This window comes from Hydractinia symbiolongicarpus, chromosome 5 (assembly GCF_029227915.1).
Source record: "Hydractinia symbiolongicarpus strain clone_291-10 chromosome 5, HSymV2.1, whole genome shotgun sequence".
NCBI lineage: Eukaryota > Metazoa > Cnidaria > Hydrozoa > Anthoathecata > Hydractiniidae > Hydractinia > Hydractinia symbiolongicarpus.
The window spans coordinates 17,334,119-17,352,396 of NC_079879.1; the positions used below are offsets into that span (position 1 = coordinate 17,334,119).

General features: G+C 35.2%; 1 protein-coding gene across 1 annotated transcript; it reads left to right on the plus strand.

Annotated features, from left to right (window-relative positions):
• Positions 1-351: 351 nt before the first annotated feature.
• LOC130645021 (putative uncharacterized protein DDB_G0271606) lies at positions 352-16,885 on the plus strand. The gene is made up of 9 exons (XM_057450860.1): positions 352-846; positions 8,257-8,290; positions 8,581-10,509; positions 11,279-11,374; positions 11,602-12,099; positions 12,674-12,777; positions 12,937-13,022; positions 15,271-15,319; positions 15,413-16,885. Exons 1-9 carry the CDS (start codon positions 808-810, stop codon positions 15,500-15,502), a joined length of 2,925 nt encoding a protein of 974 aa, XP_057306843.1. The 5' UTR covers positions 352-807; the 3' UTR covers positions 15,503-16,885.
• Positions 16,886-18,278: the final 1,393 nt, after the last annotated feature.

The following is an 18,278-nucleotide window of genomic DNA, read 5'->3' on the forward strand; positions in this document are numbered from 1 at the left end:
CCTCAATGAATGTTAGGAAAAAGTCACAAAATTTCAGCCCTCAATTACGTTTCAAAGAAAATTTATGCTTAGCCAAAGAAGCCGCGGGCACTTTATTCTTCCCTTGTGTTAATAGGGTTTAAAAAATACCCACATTTATGGTAAAATAATCTGTGAATACAAAGTTTATTGAAGTAGAAAAAATTTTCTGTCGTATGACGAAAAAAATACATCCTTCACTGGATTTTTATACGCTTATGAGAGGGTAATGATAATGTTTTAAATAATTTGATACACTTTAGTCGAAACTGTTTTGTAGTATCTATAATGCGTAAAATTGATTTAAACACCTTGTTTCTAAGTTGCTGTTTACCACAATTACAGTGTTTTTTTTAACGTTCTTAATAATTTAGTCTGTGTCGCATCTTTCTGTTGGATAAAGGTATTAAAACAAATGCATTAATCGAAAAAAAGTAAAATCATACGATTCCTTTTATCTTACAATTTTAAACTTTTCCCTCTAGTGAGCAGAGTCGCAGGGTCGAGGCCAAAAGGCTTTATCTACACCTGAAATTCAGGAGTATTTGAAACGAAACTTTCTGTCTGACAGTATCTAAGAGATAAAATCTTTCCATTGTAATGAGGATAATGTCTTGTTTAGAGACAAAGTTCATGCTTTTATGTGCAGTAACTAAAAGAAATCTAAGTTTTCGTCATTAAAGGTTTTTAATTAACTTGTGTGAAAAAATAAGGATAGATAGATTGCAATGTATTGAAAGTTGAAGTTTATACTAGTTCGACTTGCAAAGTGATATTAAAGAAAACATAATGGATTCAGATGCGGAAGATTACCAAAACGTTGCGCCGGTAAGTTTTTTAATTTTTGTTTGTAAACGTAAATGGTTTATGGTCGAGGATTCTTTTTAGTCACAGGCATTCAGGATTTGGAAATGAACACTCTGGAGGCTATATTTTATAGAAAATTTTAACCACTAGTCTTATTTGGCGTAAGAAACCTATCTTTTCTTTTTTTCTTGGACGATTAAGAACATTCCAGTGAGTTAGGCTATTGTGAGATTTGAATTAGAAAACCTCAAAAACATAAGGACCTTAAACATCGGTTGCAAAAATACGACATAATTTTTTTCACAAAATGACTTTATTACTACAATCTTTGGAAAAAAAATGGCGACAAGGCGTTTTTTCGTCATTTTTCAAATATGAGTAAAAAATTCTAATGGTCAATGCTCGGCAGCCGACAGGTTGCGAAATCTGTACTTCGCACACCCGCAGACTAGACGAACAGCATTTAAAATTTACAGGTCGCATTCTCCTGCAATCCCGACACAGCGAAATAAACAACACGTTGGCCACGAGAGCCCTGAAATTCGTGGAAATAGACATGCTGATGTCAGCAACAATTAGCGTATTTCAACAGCTCGAAATCATGAAAATAACCTAATTTTTAAGTCCACTCTAAAAATACTGACAAGCCCACAATGTGTGAATATGATACAGAAGTATTTAATGCAATTACCAACTTAGTTTTCCAGTGCTTTTGTATTTTTAATAAGTTATATAGTGGCGAAAAGTGCTTAAAACGGTCTGGTCACATAGTTGCCAATAATTAATGAAAATTATGCCTGCAAAACAATTTATACACGTTATTTTTCCGGAAAATAAAATAACTGCGCAGCGCAAGAGTTTTTGTAAATGAAAAAGCAAGTATGGTGGTCGACTTATATTATAAACAAGACGTATGATATACGTAAACAACCTCACGAATAAAGTTTACAAAAAGCTGTCTATTAAATTGTGATTTCTGTTACAAAGTTAGACACGACATATTTTGCTATTCAGATGGGCAATAACATTTCTTGTGGACTACGCAATTATTTTTCGAAATTTTTTGTGAGATCACCTTGAACGGAAAATTCCTCGAAATTTCAATTTTCGTTTGGTCAGTCTGGGGTAAACTGACTGACAGAAAGAAGAAAGCGAGAACGAGAAATTCTTTTCGCTACAAAAAGAATTTCGTTCTCGTAATTATTTATATATGGTGGAGCGTCTTCGTTTTTCTCTTTCGTATTGTTGTGGAAATTTTATTTTTCGCAGACTACTTTCCAGGCATTTGGGGGGAAACCTTAATTCTGCCTATATTCACTTTTGAAAACTTTGGTGGAAACACCTTTACTTTACCAGTTAGTTAAAAAAAGCTTGTGAACACTAATCTTATCTTTTTAAAAAATAAACAATATGCAGGCGCTGCATAAACTATCTCGCTATTGAAATGCACAACTATGAAACATCCACAATGCAACCCAATTTTATAATTTCTGCTAACAAAAAATACAGCCTATCATTCATGGTCGAAAGTCGCGCGATTGAAACGTTTATGAGCTTAAACAAAATTTTGATGTCACTATTATATTCAGCATACTTTTTTTGTTAACTGTGCCAAATTTTGTCGAAAATAAAGTATTTTAATTTTCGAACCAATTTTGGCCTAAAATGACATTTAGGTGACAAAAAATCAAAATTTTAATGTCACCATGTTCGGCATACTTTTTTTGTTAACTTTGCCAAGTTTTGTCTAAAATAGTTTTAATTTTTGGACCAATTTGGCCTAAAATGACGTTAAGTGACAAAAATCAAAATTATGGTGTCACTATTATGTTCAGCATACTTTTTTTGTTAACTGTGCCAAGTTTTGTCGAAAACAAATACCAATTTTGGCCTGAAACGTCATTTAGATGACTTCCAAGTACTTAGAGAGTTTAGGTACGAAATTTAAATCTGTGACGTTGCAATTGATTATTTCGGACATAGTTACGAGTTAGTAAAAAGAAAAAAAAAGTAAAAATAGTTACCAAGATGAGATTCGAACACACGACTACTCCCGTGTCGGTGCTCAGAGAGGCAAAAATTTCCATTCTAGTAGGACACATTTGCGTTTTATTACAAGCTCACGAGCTTGTAATAACGATAAGGCCAGTTAAAGTGTTGCATCAACGAAGGCCCATTCGAGAGAGAGCTTATTGATCCGTATGTTAGAAAAAGATTGCATTTTTAGTTCTTCTGTGTTAAAAGGAATTTATCTAGAGTTAAATTAACTACTATATTCGAGTTGTTTGTCCACCTCCTAACAATAACAGTAATAACGGTTCAGTGACCAAGCAACCTCGTCCCCAGGCCCATTTTTCTCTTTCTGACAATCTCGGACGGCGAGCAGATATGACCCTGGGCCACACTGGTCAGATTTGAGATCTGATTGGTTTCTCAAGTTCCCGTTTAATTAAAAACATAAATTAATCTATGCGCAAAAAATTGAATAATAACAGAAAAACAATAATGGCGGCTAAGTTTATGTGCGAAAGGGACGCTGGAATGTTTATGTTCTGCTGGACTGAATTTATTTTTGTGAAAAATAAAATATTTGGCATTGTTAGTAACGTGCAAACAAAATTAAATAGCTTTTAGTTGTACTCAGAGGTTGTTAAAGTAAGCTTCTGTTTTTTTTTTTGCAGCGCAGTTGAGGAGGTAGCTACTAGACTAGAAAGCTAGCTATGCTAGCTTTTGTACACAGGGTGTAGTAAAAAAAACAATGAAGGTTTCCTTGAAGACATGTTTAGCAGCTATCTAGCTAGCTCAAATACAACACAAGGTATATACAGGTATACACAACTAATCCTATTTCTCCCGAACAGACCTTCTTTTACACTCTAGCTAATATTCTTTCGAGGCAGAACACATATAAACAAAAAAAATCATATGCTGTTGATTTGGTTGAAAAAGATTAAAAAACTGGATTAAGAAGTTCATACCATTTAATTAACTAAATAGTGATACGCTTAAAGGAGTGGTCCCACGGAAAATCAAAAAAAAAATAATTTCATCTTATTTTATCGGAAATGTTTTATTTATTATTATAAAAAACTTTTTTTTAAAAAAGAGAAGATCTTTCTTTCTCTTATTAGGCCCTTTTTACAATCCTGTTTAAATAGCCGTGACGTCATAGTTGGCGAATGATTTTTTTGTGTGTTAAGACAATTCAACAAATAGAATGATATTCTAGAGAATTTTTCTATAATTATAATCACATATTATATATTATATATTTTTGTGTTTATTCTTCCGAGTAAGGGACATAGACACCACCCTCTTCAGGGAAAACTTGTCTTATTTTCCACACAACACGCGACGGTATAACTCGGCGATTGCCTTTTCCAAGTCGTTAGAAAAAGGAACCAAATGAATTGCAAACCGAAAAGATTTGTTTATAGGCGTGTCTTGCAGAAATTTCCCTCTTGTCTCGTGTAAGCATATTAAAACGAGACAAAGTTGCTTGAAATCTTCATTCTCAGTTATACATTTTATTCCTAAAAAACAACGGATATTTCGATACATATCATTATTATTTGATATTTTAGGAATATTTTTTTATCATATTTAAAAAAAATATGTTTAAGCACATATACCTTGGAATTGTTTGTCTGTTAATTCACGTTACGACAATAACAGACAAAGGAGCCAGTTATTATATACGTCAAAACGTATATATCTGATCTGTATCTGACTGACACATGGTTAAGTTGATGACTCAATACTAGTATAATATATAGCTACACCTTCGCGTCAGCAATAAGTCGCCCGCAAGACAAAAATGGAATTAGAAAGACTACATTTGTCTAAAAAAACATTAAAAACTTAACTAGCTAGCTAGCCTTGTGGTAGAGCGTTCGCTTGCAGTGCGGAAGATCTTGGGTTCAAAACCCCAGCCGAGTCATGTCAGAGACTATAAAAGTGTGATTCTATCCTTTTTTGCTTAGCGTTCAGCATAAGAATAGCATTGATATCTTAGGCGGTTGCCTAGTTGAGTGATTGCTGTGCTTGCACGACCTTCGTAGCTCAAATGGCTTTAAATGCGCTAGGACTCTCTTCGCAGGACCCTTGTTGATAGCAGTACCAACAGGAACTGAAGAGGCTATCCTGGGTAAATAATTTCAATAATAAAATAATAATAATAGGCATCTTCAGTAATTCTAATCGCAAAACCCTCTGAGAATTCTGTGGCTTGGAAGCCAGCTAAAAGTACTTTCACTTTTAACTATAATATGAAATAAAGATAGCTAAAAATCATAATTAAAAAGTGTATAGCTAGCTACCTCGGTTTGCACAACCTTTGTAGCTACAAAAGTACATCTTGGACCTTTGCTAGCTGGCTAGCTATAGATGGCTGAAAACTTTAAAATAAATATATATTTAAAATTTGTATGTAGCCAACAAAAGCGAAGGCAACACTGCAATCATGTTTTCTCGAAGCGAAAACTCAAAACACTTTATCTAACTTGCTTCTGATTAAAAATAAAACTCTATCCATGATTTCGATCCAAGATTGTTTTGCATAAATTATAGCAATACGGTGTTCTCGGAGGTCCACATGCAATTCTTAACAAAATGACCAAATTTTGAATAAATTAAAAATCAGTACGAATTGTGCTGATTTTAACCAGCCTGGCCCGGGGTCATTTCTTCGCGCCGTCTCGGATATCAAAAAAGCGAAAAATTGCCCTGGGATGCCATCGTCGGCCCAAGGTACCCTTGGGCCGACGATGTACAGTTACTTATAGCGACGAACTTCGAAATTGAAGTCTTGTCTCAATTAATTTTGACGAAGGTTGTGGTTTATGTTGACATTAAAAAAGAGAATTTCCAGAGATTCTTAAATTTTCAAAATTTTGCAGAGACTTTGTTCTAACTAATTTTCTCGTTATCTTATTTTTTGATTACCAGAGAATTAGTTTTCGTACTACTACATTATGAAAGGAAAATTCTATGCTCTTTTATAGACATATCCTTATATTGATAAGAATGTTACGTTGAAGATTTTTTTATTTTTTCTAAAGCTTGCCTAGCCTTATTTTTTGTACTGAAATAACTTTTCTAAGCAACAATAATACTTTAATGAAAGTTTCTTCAACGGACGTTGACGAAATCAAACGTTAAAGCGATATAAGGACCTTTTTTTATTGATAATAATTTTTTGAGCCAAACTATACTTACTATGTGCCGAGAAACGTTACACCAGCCTAAAAAATTCTGCGGTAGAAATTGTTACAGATGGAAATTTTACAAAATCTTTCGCGACTTAAATTGCAGGTTTGAGCTAAATCCCGTAAAATAACTTTCGCAAAAGAAATTTCGAGAATATTAAAGTTTGGTGTCCATTAACATAAAAAGTGTTTATCAAAAGTTGTACAACAGTCGCAGTTATCAATTTAATGGAAACACATGTTGTACAACAAAGCGACACAAGAGATGACTCGCGATAAATGTTTCTATATCTACAGAGGGTGCACAACAACTGTTGTACGACAATTACTGACTTTTATGGAAACCGACCTTAAGTTAAAACCTGTAACTTCGCCTAACTAAAACAGACATCAGACAATATCTTTTTACACAATAAAAAGTTTCAAGCTATTCACTGTTTAGCATGAGGTAACATTTACTATCCACAACCAAAGTTGCTATCTTATTAAAAAAAGATAGCTGAAAATATCACAGAAGAAAACAAAAATGCCTCGGAAAAAAAGCACTTTTATATCAAACTGATTAAAAACCTGAGAGCAGCATAAATGTAGCTAGCTAGCATGCTTTTCACGATCAACGTTTGTAGCCACGATCTTTATTTAAGTTTTTGTTTTTTATGATTTATGCATAAATAAAAAAATACGTTAGAATGTTTAAACACAAACATGTAAAAATATAACTAATATGTTTACAATATACACTGTTAGAAGATAACAGATCAAAGAGGGTATAAAGACTACGGGTTTACACATTGTCTTTTTAAAACGATGTGGCGAACTGAAGAGTTTTATGTTATACTTTGGATCGGAACCGCAATTAATTCTATAAGGGTTTGTGTTCAAATTGGCGCCTTCAAATAATAAGTTTCCGACACACAACCATTTTAAAGGGAAACTACTACACAAAAATTATTTTTTGATATATTGTTACTACTACCATAAGAAAACGAATTCAACTAGTTTTACTGTTTTATATGACTTTCAAGTGCCAAGAACACGAACCTTATCACCCCAAAATACGGCTAGAAATCCCGACCCCCAATTCCGTAAAAAAAGACTTGGACGAACGTGATGTGTGAAGTTCCAAAGTGCGGAAAGCCCAATTCTGTGCAGGGACTGGTTTATTAAAGCAACAAATTTTTAAATCGTTTAAAGTTTTGATAAAATATATCTCATATAGCTACTAGCAATTTCTTCTTATTTTATGCTAAATATGCCAAGTTGCTCAGCTTACTGTTGTATCTGTCGCTCCACGTTTAACAAAGAGCTTAGTTTTCATAAGATACCTTCAAAAAAATCGAACAACAAAGTTCGTAAAAAATGGTTGCAAGCGATTAAAAGAGAAGGGTCGAATTCTGGTTTTTACATCTGCTAAAAACACTTCACTGACGATTGTTTCGGAAAGACAAAGTTCATCTGGATTTCTTGAATGCGAAAAATAAAGTTTTCTTTGTATCCGATGCATAATTTACGTTCACTTTTATTTTACTAACGGGTCTAACTGTGCACACGTCTTTAACAAGTGAGAATGTGCACAGAACATATGTAGTACATGTCTTGTTTTTGTTTTCGTGAATAAATATTTCGTGTGTCCAGAGCGCAATGTTTTTTTCCGGCGCAGACAGACAGACGGCTGTCATTAATATGGAGATAATAGAAACCCACACAGATATTTCCACAACTCCACAACCAAGTAATATTTCATAAACTAGCAATTTTTCTGGTTGTATCTTTAAAAGGCATTCCCCTTCCACCCCCTTTGGAATAGACAGCATAAACAAAGTCAGTATATAATAAGAAAATCAAACCTAGCAACAAAAAATCTTACGGTTTTAACACGTGGCCAAACCAGAATCAGGATGGATGGAATGGTGTCAAAAAAAGCGGAAAAACTACTAACATTGTACAGAAGACAATCGTAACACAATACTAACAAGCGAACAAGGACGGACGAAATATCGATAAGGGAAACATGTTTGACGTGCGAATTCTCGTTGATTTTTACACAGGCTAACAAATCTTAAATTCCTAATACCAAACAGTTGATTGATATTGTTCGTTTAATTGATATTGACCGCTTCTTCCGCATTGGAAGGAGCTAGCCTGACTGAAGAATCATAAATTACAACGTAATGTCGCTATTTTCTTTCTGATACTATGGTACAATAAGTATATCCGTTTGTAGGTTTCACCAAGGATTGATGCGCTGCAAAGAAACAGTAAGTACATTTCAATCACACATTAAACAGATTGACAAAATAAGATTCCGTCCTAATAGGGGTTGGATAATAGGAGTGTTCCTAACTACAGACTAGTTCAGCCATTCAGTATTGCATTATCAATTCAGGCATACTTGATAAACAAAATTTAACCTGACAAAATAAAAATTTGTTACTATGTTTCCAAACATCTTGATAATAGAGATTTATCAGTCCAACCATTACAATGTCGTCCGCTAATAGGTAGTTTTTCAGCTTTTTGTAATGCAAATTTATTGCTAACCCTGTAGGCAATAAACCACCAACATTCCAAAAACCCAATGCGAGTAATCAAAGTGCACCCAACGTACCACAAAAAGGATTGCCGTACTCAGTACCAGACAAGTCGGGAGTAACTTTCCAACCAAATACAAGAAAGAAACCAAACTTTCTTCCCGTAAAACCATTTCAATTCTTTGACGTCAAAGCACTTGATCCTGCAAGCAAACAGAAAACAGGACTCCGTTCTGAAACATCACAAACAGAGAGGACAAAACATGGACGGAAACTTTCGCCAGTAAAGCCAAAACCAAACACTTATAATTCACCATTGTCCAATGTCTTGTCATCTGAACATTTAAAAAAACCGTCTTCGCCGCGCCCTTCCTCTCCACATACAGTAGTAGTTCGTCCAAACATCGTAAGCAAATCTGACCGTTTAAATTCTCAAGTAGAAAGAGAAGACAAAACAGAAATAAGTGTGTTGTTGGCTAAAACAATGTTTGAGAGAAAAGAGCAAGCTAGTACGCAACATAGCAGAACTCCTTTAAAACCTGTTGGAAAACTTAATATAAATCCTTTTGAGAAGAATTCCATCAATCAAAGTAATAGCAGAAGAATGCTGCATAACTGTGGGGCAATCGACGAACGTGTTACACTGCCGCAAAAAGACAACCCAACAAAAAATGATGGAGACTATGAAAATGATGATCTTGAAAACAGTGATGATATTTATGATAAACCAGATATGGAGCAACCACTAAGCCCTTCAGTATTTCTCGAGAGACTTGGAACCCTAAAACAAAAGGCAAACAATAAAACCAATCACGCTGATAGCTTAACTATGCATAACTCATCTGAGGATGATTTGTCATTGTACAATAATTTTGACGACGAAAATTCCTCGTTATCAGATCTTCCTCCACCACCAGATCATTTGTTCGATGAGAGCCCTAGTAACGACTACAATGTTATGATTGATGAAGAAGAAGAAGAGAAAGAAGAAGAAGAAGAAGAAATGTCTGATTATGCTGCCTTGGAGAACACAGAAAAATCTCAGTTTTATCAAGACATAAAAAAACCCGATAATGATCCTTGGAAATCAGTGAATGCAATAGGAAAGTTTTGGGAGCAAAAACAGCATCATGAAAAGCAGCATTTGGAAGACCAACGTCGAAATCAACTTGAGGAGCAACAAAATCAGCAACTAAAATTGGAAAAAAAACGACAACAAGAAGAACAGCAAAGACGGCAACAACAGGAGCTTCAGAGACGACAACAAGAAAAACAGCAAAGACGGCAACAAGAAGAGCTTCAGAGACGACAACAAGAAGAACAGCAAAGACGGCAACAAGAGAAGCTTCAGAGACGACAACAAGAAGAACAGCAAAGACGGCAACAAGAGAACTTTCAGATACGACAACAACAAGAACACCAAAGACGCCAAGAAGAAGAGATTCAAAGACGACAAGAAGAGGAACAACAAATATGGCAACAAGAGGAGCTTCAAAGACAGCAACAAGAGGAACATCAAAGACGGCAACAAGAGGAACAACAAATATGGCAACAAGAGGAGCTTCAAAGACAGCAACAAGAGGAACATCAAAGACGGCAACGCAAAATTCTTGAATTGCAAAGACAAATGGAAGAATTACAGCGAGAAGAATCATTGCAACGGATGGATGGCTCAGACTATTTCTCCTCGCAATCCACCGATGATCCTTCGCAGCACAATGCTTCTAACCAACACACTAGCAAGAATAGAACTACTTTATCATTAATGTCCAGTAAACCAGCCCTGTTACCACCAAGAGGTAGTAACAACCAAAATCAGTTACTACGAGAAAATAACAATAAATACGCTCCAATCCCGCAAAGAAATATGAAAAAAAAATATTCAAAATTACCTTCTCAAAATTCTGCTCTGCCGGCAAGACAAAAATCTCCTGATTCCATGAACGGTAGGAATTGTATTACTTATTTTTTTACATGCTTTGAACTATTTTTTGATGGAATCATGCTCACTTATTTGACACATATATCTAGGTATAAACTTATTTATGGTACCAACATTACCTGATTCATGTAGCAAATCCAAGTTATATTTTAATTTTGTCTGTGGAGAAAGTACTAGTGCACATTGAACTTCTTTAGTTGTTGATTCGTTTGTTCACAGTATAATAATGTCAAATGTTCCTTTAGCAGCTACATCTGACATGTCCATGTGCACACTATATGACCAGGTTTATTTGTTTACTGATACGCTGATGCAGTGACTTTCACTACATCAGCGTATCACTTTTTCGCTTTGTGATGCTGAAGTTGGATTGCTTATAATAAGACGCTTTCTTCATTTTCGCAATTTTAATTTTGTTTATTAAGTCACGTGTTGTTCCTCCTGGAATGCCAAGTAAAATTTTATAATGTTCTCTGCAGACTTTGACAACCTGACTTGTTTGAGCAGAACTGAACTATTTTGAAAGCTAAAAGAATCTTTTCTTAACAATTTTCATTTAAGGTGTTAGAACAAGTAAAAGTCAATGAAATTTATTTGGAATTTATAATTGTTCGCATTGTAGGTCTGGAATCCAACAACAAAATTTAAACAATTTTATAATTCTTTGATGCCTGGTTATGGCTTATTTCCGTGTATATTTCTGTTAGTCCATTTAAATGTCAGATGCTCTGTAAGCATCATTGTTTGAGTATGTCCTTTTCTTTTATGTGCAGCTACGAAAATAAAGTTTAGCTCAGATTGTTCTAAATATCCTCATCAAAATTTTGACGACACAAAAGACTCCCTGGAACAGTTATTTTCAAAAGAAGGTACGTGTTGTTCTACTTCAATATTTCTGTCAGTATTCCTCCATGAGCTGTATGAGCTGTAATTCTCTTTACAATTCTTTATCTTAATTTCTACAATTGCTGTCATAGACTTTTTTTAGAATTTCCTTTCTGAGAATTTTAAGACCTTACGTTGAAATTGTTCTTCAATCTGAGATGTTTGTATCATGTTTTAATTATTTTAGTTTGTATCATGTGTTCATTTTTAGTTCAACATCCTGTCAATAAGAACCGCCACTCATTTCAAGCCACTGACAATGAAAACGCTTATGAAACATCGACTAAACAGAACATTCATGCAACGATAGGATGGCAACAGCAACAGCAGGAAGAAGATGATAAAACTTATGAAGTAGCACCTCGTCTTCCCCAACCATCTACGACTCTTCAAAATGAAGACCGTTTTGCATTAACTCAGTCTTCCATTCAACACAGTTCCAGTGTTCCACCCAGAAGAAGTCATGTTCCCTTACCACCTTTGCCAGATGAACCTAAACCACGGGCAAGCTCGTTGCCACCAGAATCTTCTTCTAATTCCTTGTCATCCATTGTACCTACGAAAATTAAAAGGCTTCTTAGCGAAACCATAGGTTCGCATTTTCCTAGAAGCTCAGGGAAGAACTCCATAATTTCAGAAGAAGAATCTAGCCCGTACAGCTTTATAGATGAACGATCTAAGAATAAGAAAAACTATGATCAAATATCAAGTAAGAAACAACTCTCACATTTTTAAACATACCATGCTGTTTTTGTGTAACGCCCTTCTAATCAAATATGTGAAAACTTCAATATGCGTACCCACATAGAAAGCCTAAACTATTGTGAACAAAAATAAACTGGCGCCCTAAAAGATTAAATAGGAAATTCGGTATCCCAGTTGGCTTCAGAAGTGAAAGGTTTCAATGTAATAAACACAGTGTTTTGAATAAACGACTTTATTATTATTCTATTTATTATTCTATTTTTAAAGAAGCCGTTTAATAACTTTCACTAAATTTGCCTTTTTCTTGCCAATGGAATTTTTCGCACATATCTACATCATTATCAATATTGTCGACCTCATTATTTTGATATTTCCAATGGGTTTTCATGAAGATTTTACGGAAGAAATTAAAAATTTGCATTATGCTTAAATAAACGATCCTTGCTTGATTTATTGAAAGGGAGTGTTTAATAGAGCAGAGGCTTTTATTGAAGTTTTATGGTATTGTTTTATGGTTCTTTATGTAAGAAGCATCGTTGATAAAAAATTAAAGTTGTCATTTTCTTCAAACTTTTTAGGTAATGCAGAACAACCTTTGAACTCACGCCTTAACAATTTTCCATGGTACAAAGGAAGTATCAGTAGACAAGAAGCTGAACAATATTTACGTCAGAAAGGCAAGGTAGACGTTGTTGTATAAAATTTTTATGTATAATATCCGCTCTAATAAGCGCCGCGACTTTCTTTCCAAATTGAAGAATTAACGCTTCTGCAACAAGATAAACTTTATTTGGGATTTCCATCCCCACAGGTTATCGTATTATAAATTTTACTTTTACAGGAAGGAAGTTTTATTGTAAAAAAATCTTCAAAGGATGATGGTTATGCTCTGTATACATACACCGGTGGCGAAATAAAACATTTAAGGTAATAAAATACTTCAAATATTTCTTTGTAAGCTAAAACTGCAGAAAACTGCAGAAGGAAACAATATAATTTACGTAATTTCTCTTTCTAACACCCACCCTAATTAAAAACTACGGTACCAAGCAGCCATTCTTCTTAGCAAACACTCTTTTTTTAGCAACAACTCTGCTTGGCAACTACTCTCTCTAACAGTTACTCTACTTAACAGCTGTTCTACTTAGCCATCTTCTACCATCCTACCTAGCAGCCACTATACTTAACAACCACTATATTTCGCAACTACCCCACTTAAGAATCGCTCAACTTAACAACCACTATACTTTGCAACTACCCCACTTAGCAACCACTCTACTTAACAACCACTATACTTCGCAACCACCCAACTTAACAATCACTCTACTTAACAACCACTATACTACGCAACCATCCCACTTAACAACCACTCTACCTAACAACCACTGTACTACGCAACCACCCCACTTAACAGTCAATCTATTTAAAAACCACTATACTTCACAACCACCTCACTTAACAATTACTCTACTTATCAACCACTATACTTCGCAACCACGCCACTTAGCAACCACTCTACCTTTCTTTCTTTCTTTCTTTCTTTCTTTCTTTCTTTCTTTCTTTCTTTCTTTCTTTCTTTCTTTCTTTCTTTCTTTCTTTCTTTCTTTCTTTCTTTCTTTCTTTCTTTCTTTCTTTCTTTCTTTCTTTCTTTCTTTCTTTCTTTCTTTCTTTCTTTCTTTCTTTCTTTCTTTCTTTCTTTCTTTCTTTCTCAACAACAACAACTCAACAACATTACCGTCCAACACAAATAACCTGAGCGAAATTATCCAGACATTAATGTTTCGCGACTTCGACAATTCTGCAGGGGCCATTAACGTGCACCAGGACATTGGTGCTTCTACTCGATCTGCAGCTTTGAACTCAGGTGCTATTCACTGAAAAAAGCACCAGTTTTGGTCCACTTTTCAATAAATGCAAGTTAAGGTTACTTAACTCAAGTTAATCGCAAGCATACCGTTAAATGTGCCTTCTGCGACCTCATGCAGCTGTGGTTGCCATTTTGTATTGCTTTTGTTCCCTCACCGGGTATCCGAACTCTTAAATAACAGGCATTTATGTGTGACTTTGCTGGTTAATTTAAATTTTCCGGCTGATTTACATACGCCCGGATGCTTAATTACCAAATGGCTTTTAATTTTACCTTTTCTTGGAATAGGGTGGAGAACGATCTTAACAACCTTCTGCGAAACGCTCCTCTTCAAGTGTTGTGCTATAAATGTAGAAATTACGGGCACTTATCATCTTCATGCCGTTACAAGATCTGGAGGCACAGACAGGTCAATATGCGTCATTTTCATTTTTAAACCCTCCAGGAGTGCAGCCATTATTGACCATCTCCCCCTCTCTCCTCTGCCCTTAGACCTCTACTTCTACATCACAAGGCTCGCAGCCCATTCGTGCTCCCAATTTTCTTACAGATTTTACGGGGCTTCAGCCGAGTACATCACAGCAACTTGCAGATACTTCAACTCAGCTGGCCATTGCAGGAGTCATCAGTGCTTATTTTGGTTGGTGTTCATCTTGACAAAATTTTAATGCATCCACTGATTTATTGACACACGTCTAATTCTACCATAATGACATTGTTTGCGTTTATCAAAGACAAATCCTTTTCACTTTTTAGCTTATTTACCTTTTAGGATTTCACGTTCTTAACTCGGAAAGACTGCGTTGTAGCCTACCTGGGTTGCCGGGTATTAATACACACTTGTGATGTATTGGTGGTGCTTCAACTGCAGCATAATTAGATATTCCAGATAGTATCATTTAGTTTCTTGAGAAGTGGCCAAGCGACGCGTATCGTCGAAATCTTTATTTAAATAGGTCGATTATTACCCAAATTTCTCAATCAGGCTATCCCTTCGCCATTCCGGTTATGGAACACGACGTGCGTATGCTTACGGTTAAGGGGAATTTGAGGGTGTGCTACTTGTAGCAACATTAAGGTTTAAATTTAATGCTTAGTTTTCCAAATACAATTTTAAGCTGTCTTTTTCGCTAAGCATCCAAACTACTAAGCAACCAAACTTCTAAGCATCCAGACTACTTAGAATTAAAACTACTTAGAATCAAACTACTTAACAGCCACTCTGTTTGGCAACCCCTGGATGATGGTTCTAACAAGAATATTAACTTTCAGTTTGTAAGCATTAACACGGTTGTTTTCTATGCTTAGGATAAATCATAGTGGGGAAGAATACTACATCGGAACATACAGCACACAGGTAATTTTAGCCTTGTGTTTTTCCTTGCACTTATACTTACTTTATGAACATTCATTTAATTACTTAGCTTCCTATTTATTTGCTTTCACTTAGAGGTTTTCGTGTATTGAGAAGTTGATAAAACACTATCAATCTGCTCAATTCCATTTAAGCAGTGGTGCAACGGTTTTACTAGCTTCATAATCACATGTATTATATTACGAATGAACGAGGGTGATACTTTGAACGCCGACGCAATTAAAAATATTTGTAGCAGATCAAGATGGAAAACTTGATGGTGTTGATAGAGTCAATACTTACATATGCATATTTTTTTATGTAAAAGTTTTATAGGTATAATAAGTACTTTATAATGATGAAACGTATTCTAAGATTTTTTTGTGCTGTTTTTCTTGTCCTACTCGCAAACGAAATCGTCTAACACAACAGAGCAGCATACAAAATTATTTCCACTTCCCTTTTAATTCGTTCAGTCGGAGATGTTTTACAAATCAAGTGCTTCTCAATAATAAATAGAAAATTCTTACCGAAATGAATTGCACAGTACTTGAATGAACGTTGTTTATATAAATATAAGAACGTGAACAAGTAAAAGCCGGCGTTTCTTTTTAAAATAGAGATCTCAAAGATAAACTTTTAGATTTTTTTACGGAAGTCTATTGTTGCTAAACGATTATGAGTATTCTGAAACTTACAATAAACATCGCATCTGGAACAATAGCTCCCTGTGCGTCAGTGAGCAACCTATGCTTTTTTGAAGAAGCCTCCGTAGCTTAATGGTTTAATGGTTCCCTGACATATGTTTTAATATTGAATTGTACCATTGCTATTACTTTTGTACTATGTGCGCCCCTCTCTCCATTTCCAGGTTAAAAAAACCTAAAAAGTCTACACTTTTGAAAGTAAAATTGCTATTATAAAAATGGTCATTGCAGTAAGAAGGTGTTCTTATGAGATGTCCATTGTAAGAAAATAACCACTAAACGAAGTTCACAATTGCGTGTGTCACCTGAACACCGTAATTATGACACGAAAATAATACTTCCTGTTGTTAATATTGTTTACACAGAAGCAGGTTTTAAAATCAAAAACTTCGATATTCTAGTTTAAATAATGTTAGAAAGGGAACCAGATTGTGCGTTATTTATTTTTGATTTTTTAAAACACTTTGATGAATGTGAAAGAAAAAGCAAGAGGAGAGTTTTTGAGAAGAATACATGTAATCCACCCCCTTTCCCAGGGATTTTTGCTCTTTTGATGCAAGAGAAGACGACAAAAAGTACCTTGGTATTGTTTGCCAATATATGTCCAGATTATGCAGACACGTCACAAGTGAGACGTTAGTTTATGCGACTAACAATGGCGGAATTTTAGCGGCCACAAAGAGGCAGGCAATTATTGAACAAATATTATAAAATGGAGACGTGGTTATAAAAAAAACATATTCATCAAAAAAGAACGTAGAATGACTTAGAATTTGTAACTTATCGTAGAATTTATTTTATCGTACGCAATATATAAAACACAAAAATATATGGCAATGGTAATGTTATTTAGCATCTGCTACGACACTTATTTGTAGTTTTATAATTATAGTAAGAAAATAGTAGAATATTCAAACAATTGACAAAAGTTCAAAGTTTTAAAGGGCATGGTTACACATTCCCTGGGTTGAAACCAACCCCACGCTTGGTTAAGTTGTACTTAGTAGTTGCATGTGTTAGAGATAGGGAAATGTTGCTTCTAGCGCAACGCACATCTCGCGCACGCCACAATCAAACACAACAAATCCCCACCAATCCGGTACCATGCAGCGCATATCAATAATATATGCCTAATAATCAATACATAGCCATGATTATATCCCTAATTATCAATATATAACCATGATTATATCCCTAATAATCAACGCGGTGCCATACCAACATCATCAATGCTGCAAATGAGTAATTTTCTAGCGCAATTCCCTAATAATCAACGCGCACAACTCAGGGAATTCCCCAATGATACTAGTATTCATCAAAAATCCAAGGCATGCGCAACAAAGATACGCTAATTCGAGCATAATGAAATCGTCTGACAAAACAAAAAATTGTATAATATAAAGAGAGGAGATGGATATATTGAGTTTGAATTAACTTAAAGAGGTTGCAAAAAAGAGAGGTCTTCAATATTATTCAGAATTGAATAAGAATGCTCTACTTAATATAGTCCTGAAAGATATTGATTACCATTGTAAGTTCAATAATGATTTTATTAAAAACCCACGCCTAATTGTACGTACACCAGACCGCTTTTTAACGCAGCATATGTCCAATAATGCCGTTCTTAAAAATCCGTATATGCTCAAATATGTACTGGATCATACTCGAGTTTGTACCGGATCAATTCATAACGCAAGACATGTGTAATGAGGCTGTTGAGGAGTATTTTGAGATGTTCGAGTTTGTACCGGATCGGTTCAAGACGCAGGACATGTGTAACTGGGCTGTTGAACAAGACTCCGGTAATCTGGCATTTGAATCGAATATGTTCAAGACGCAAGACATGTGTAATAATGCAGTTGAGGAGGATCCCTGGGCGCTCATGCATGTACAGGATCGGTTCATGGCCAGAGACATATGCTGCGAAGCTTTTAATGAGACCCCTTGTACGATCGAGTATATCCCCAACAGGCTCAAGACGCAAGCCATGTGTAATGCGGTTGTTGAAAAGGATCCCCAGATGCTTGAGTATATTCCGGACCAATTCATAACGCAAGATATGTGTGATAAAGATGTTTGGGAGATACCCGAGATGTTAGGGGATGTACCGGATCATTTCAAGACGGAGGATATGTGCGATAGGGCCACTAGTGAAAAACCCCTGGTGTTCATAAGCGTACCAAACAGATTCAAGACGGAGTATATGTATATGGCCTAGGGCCGTTATAAAAAACCTTCCGAACGCCTACTATAAG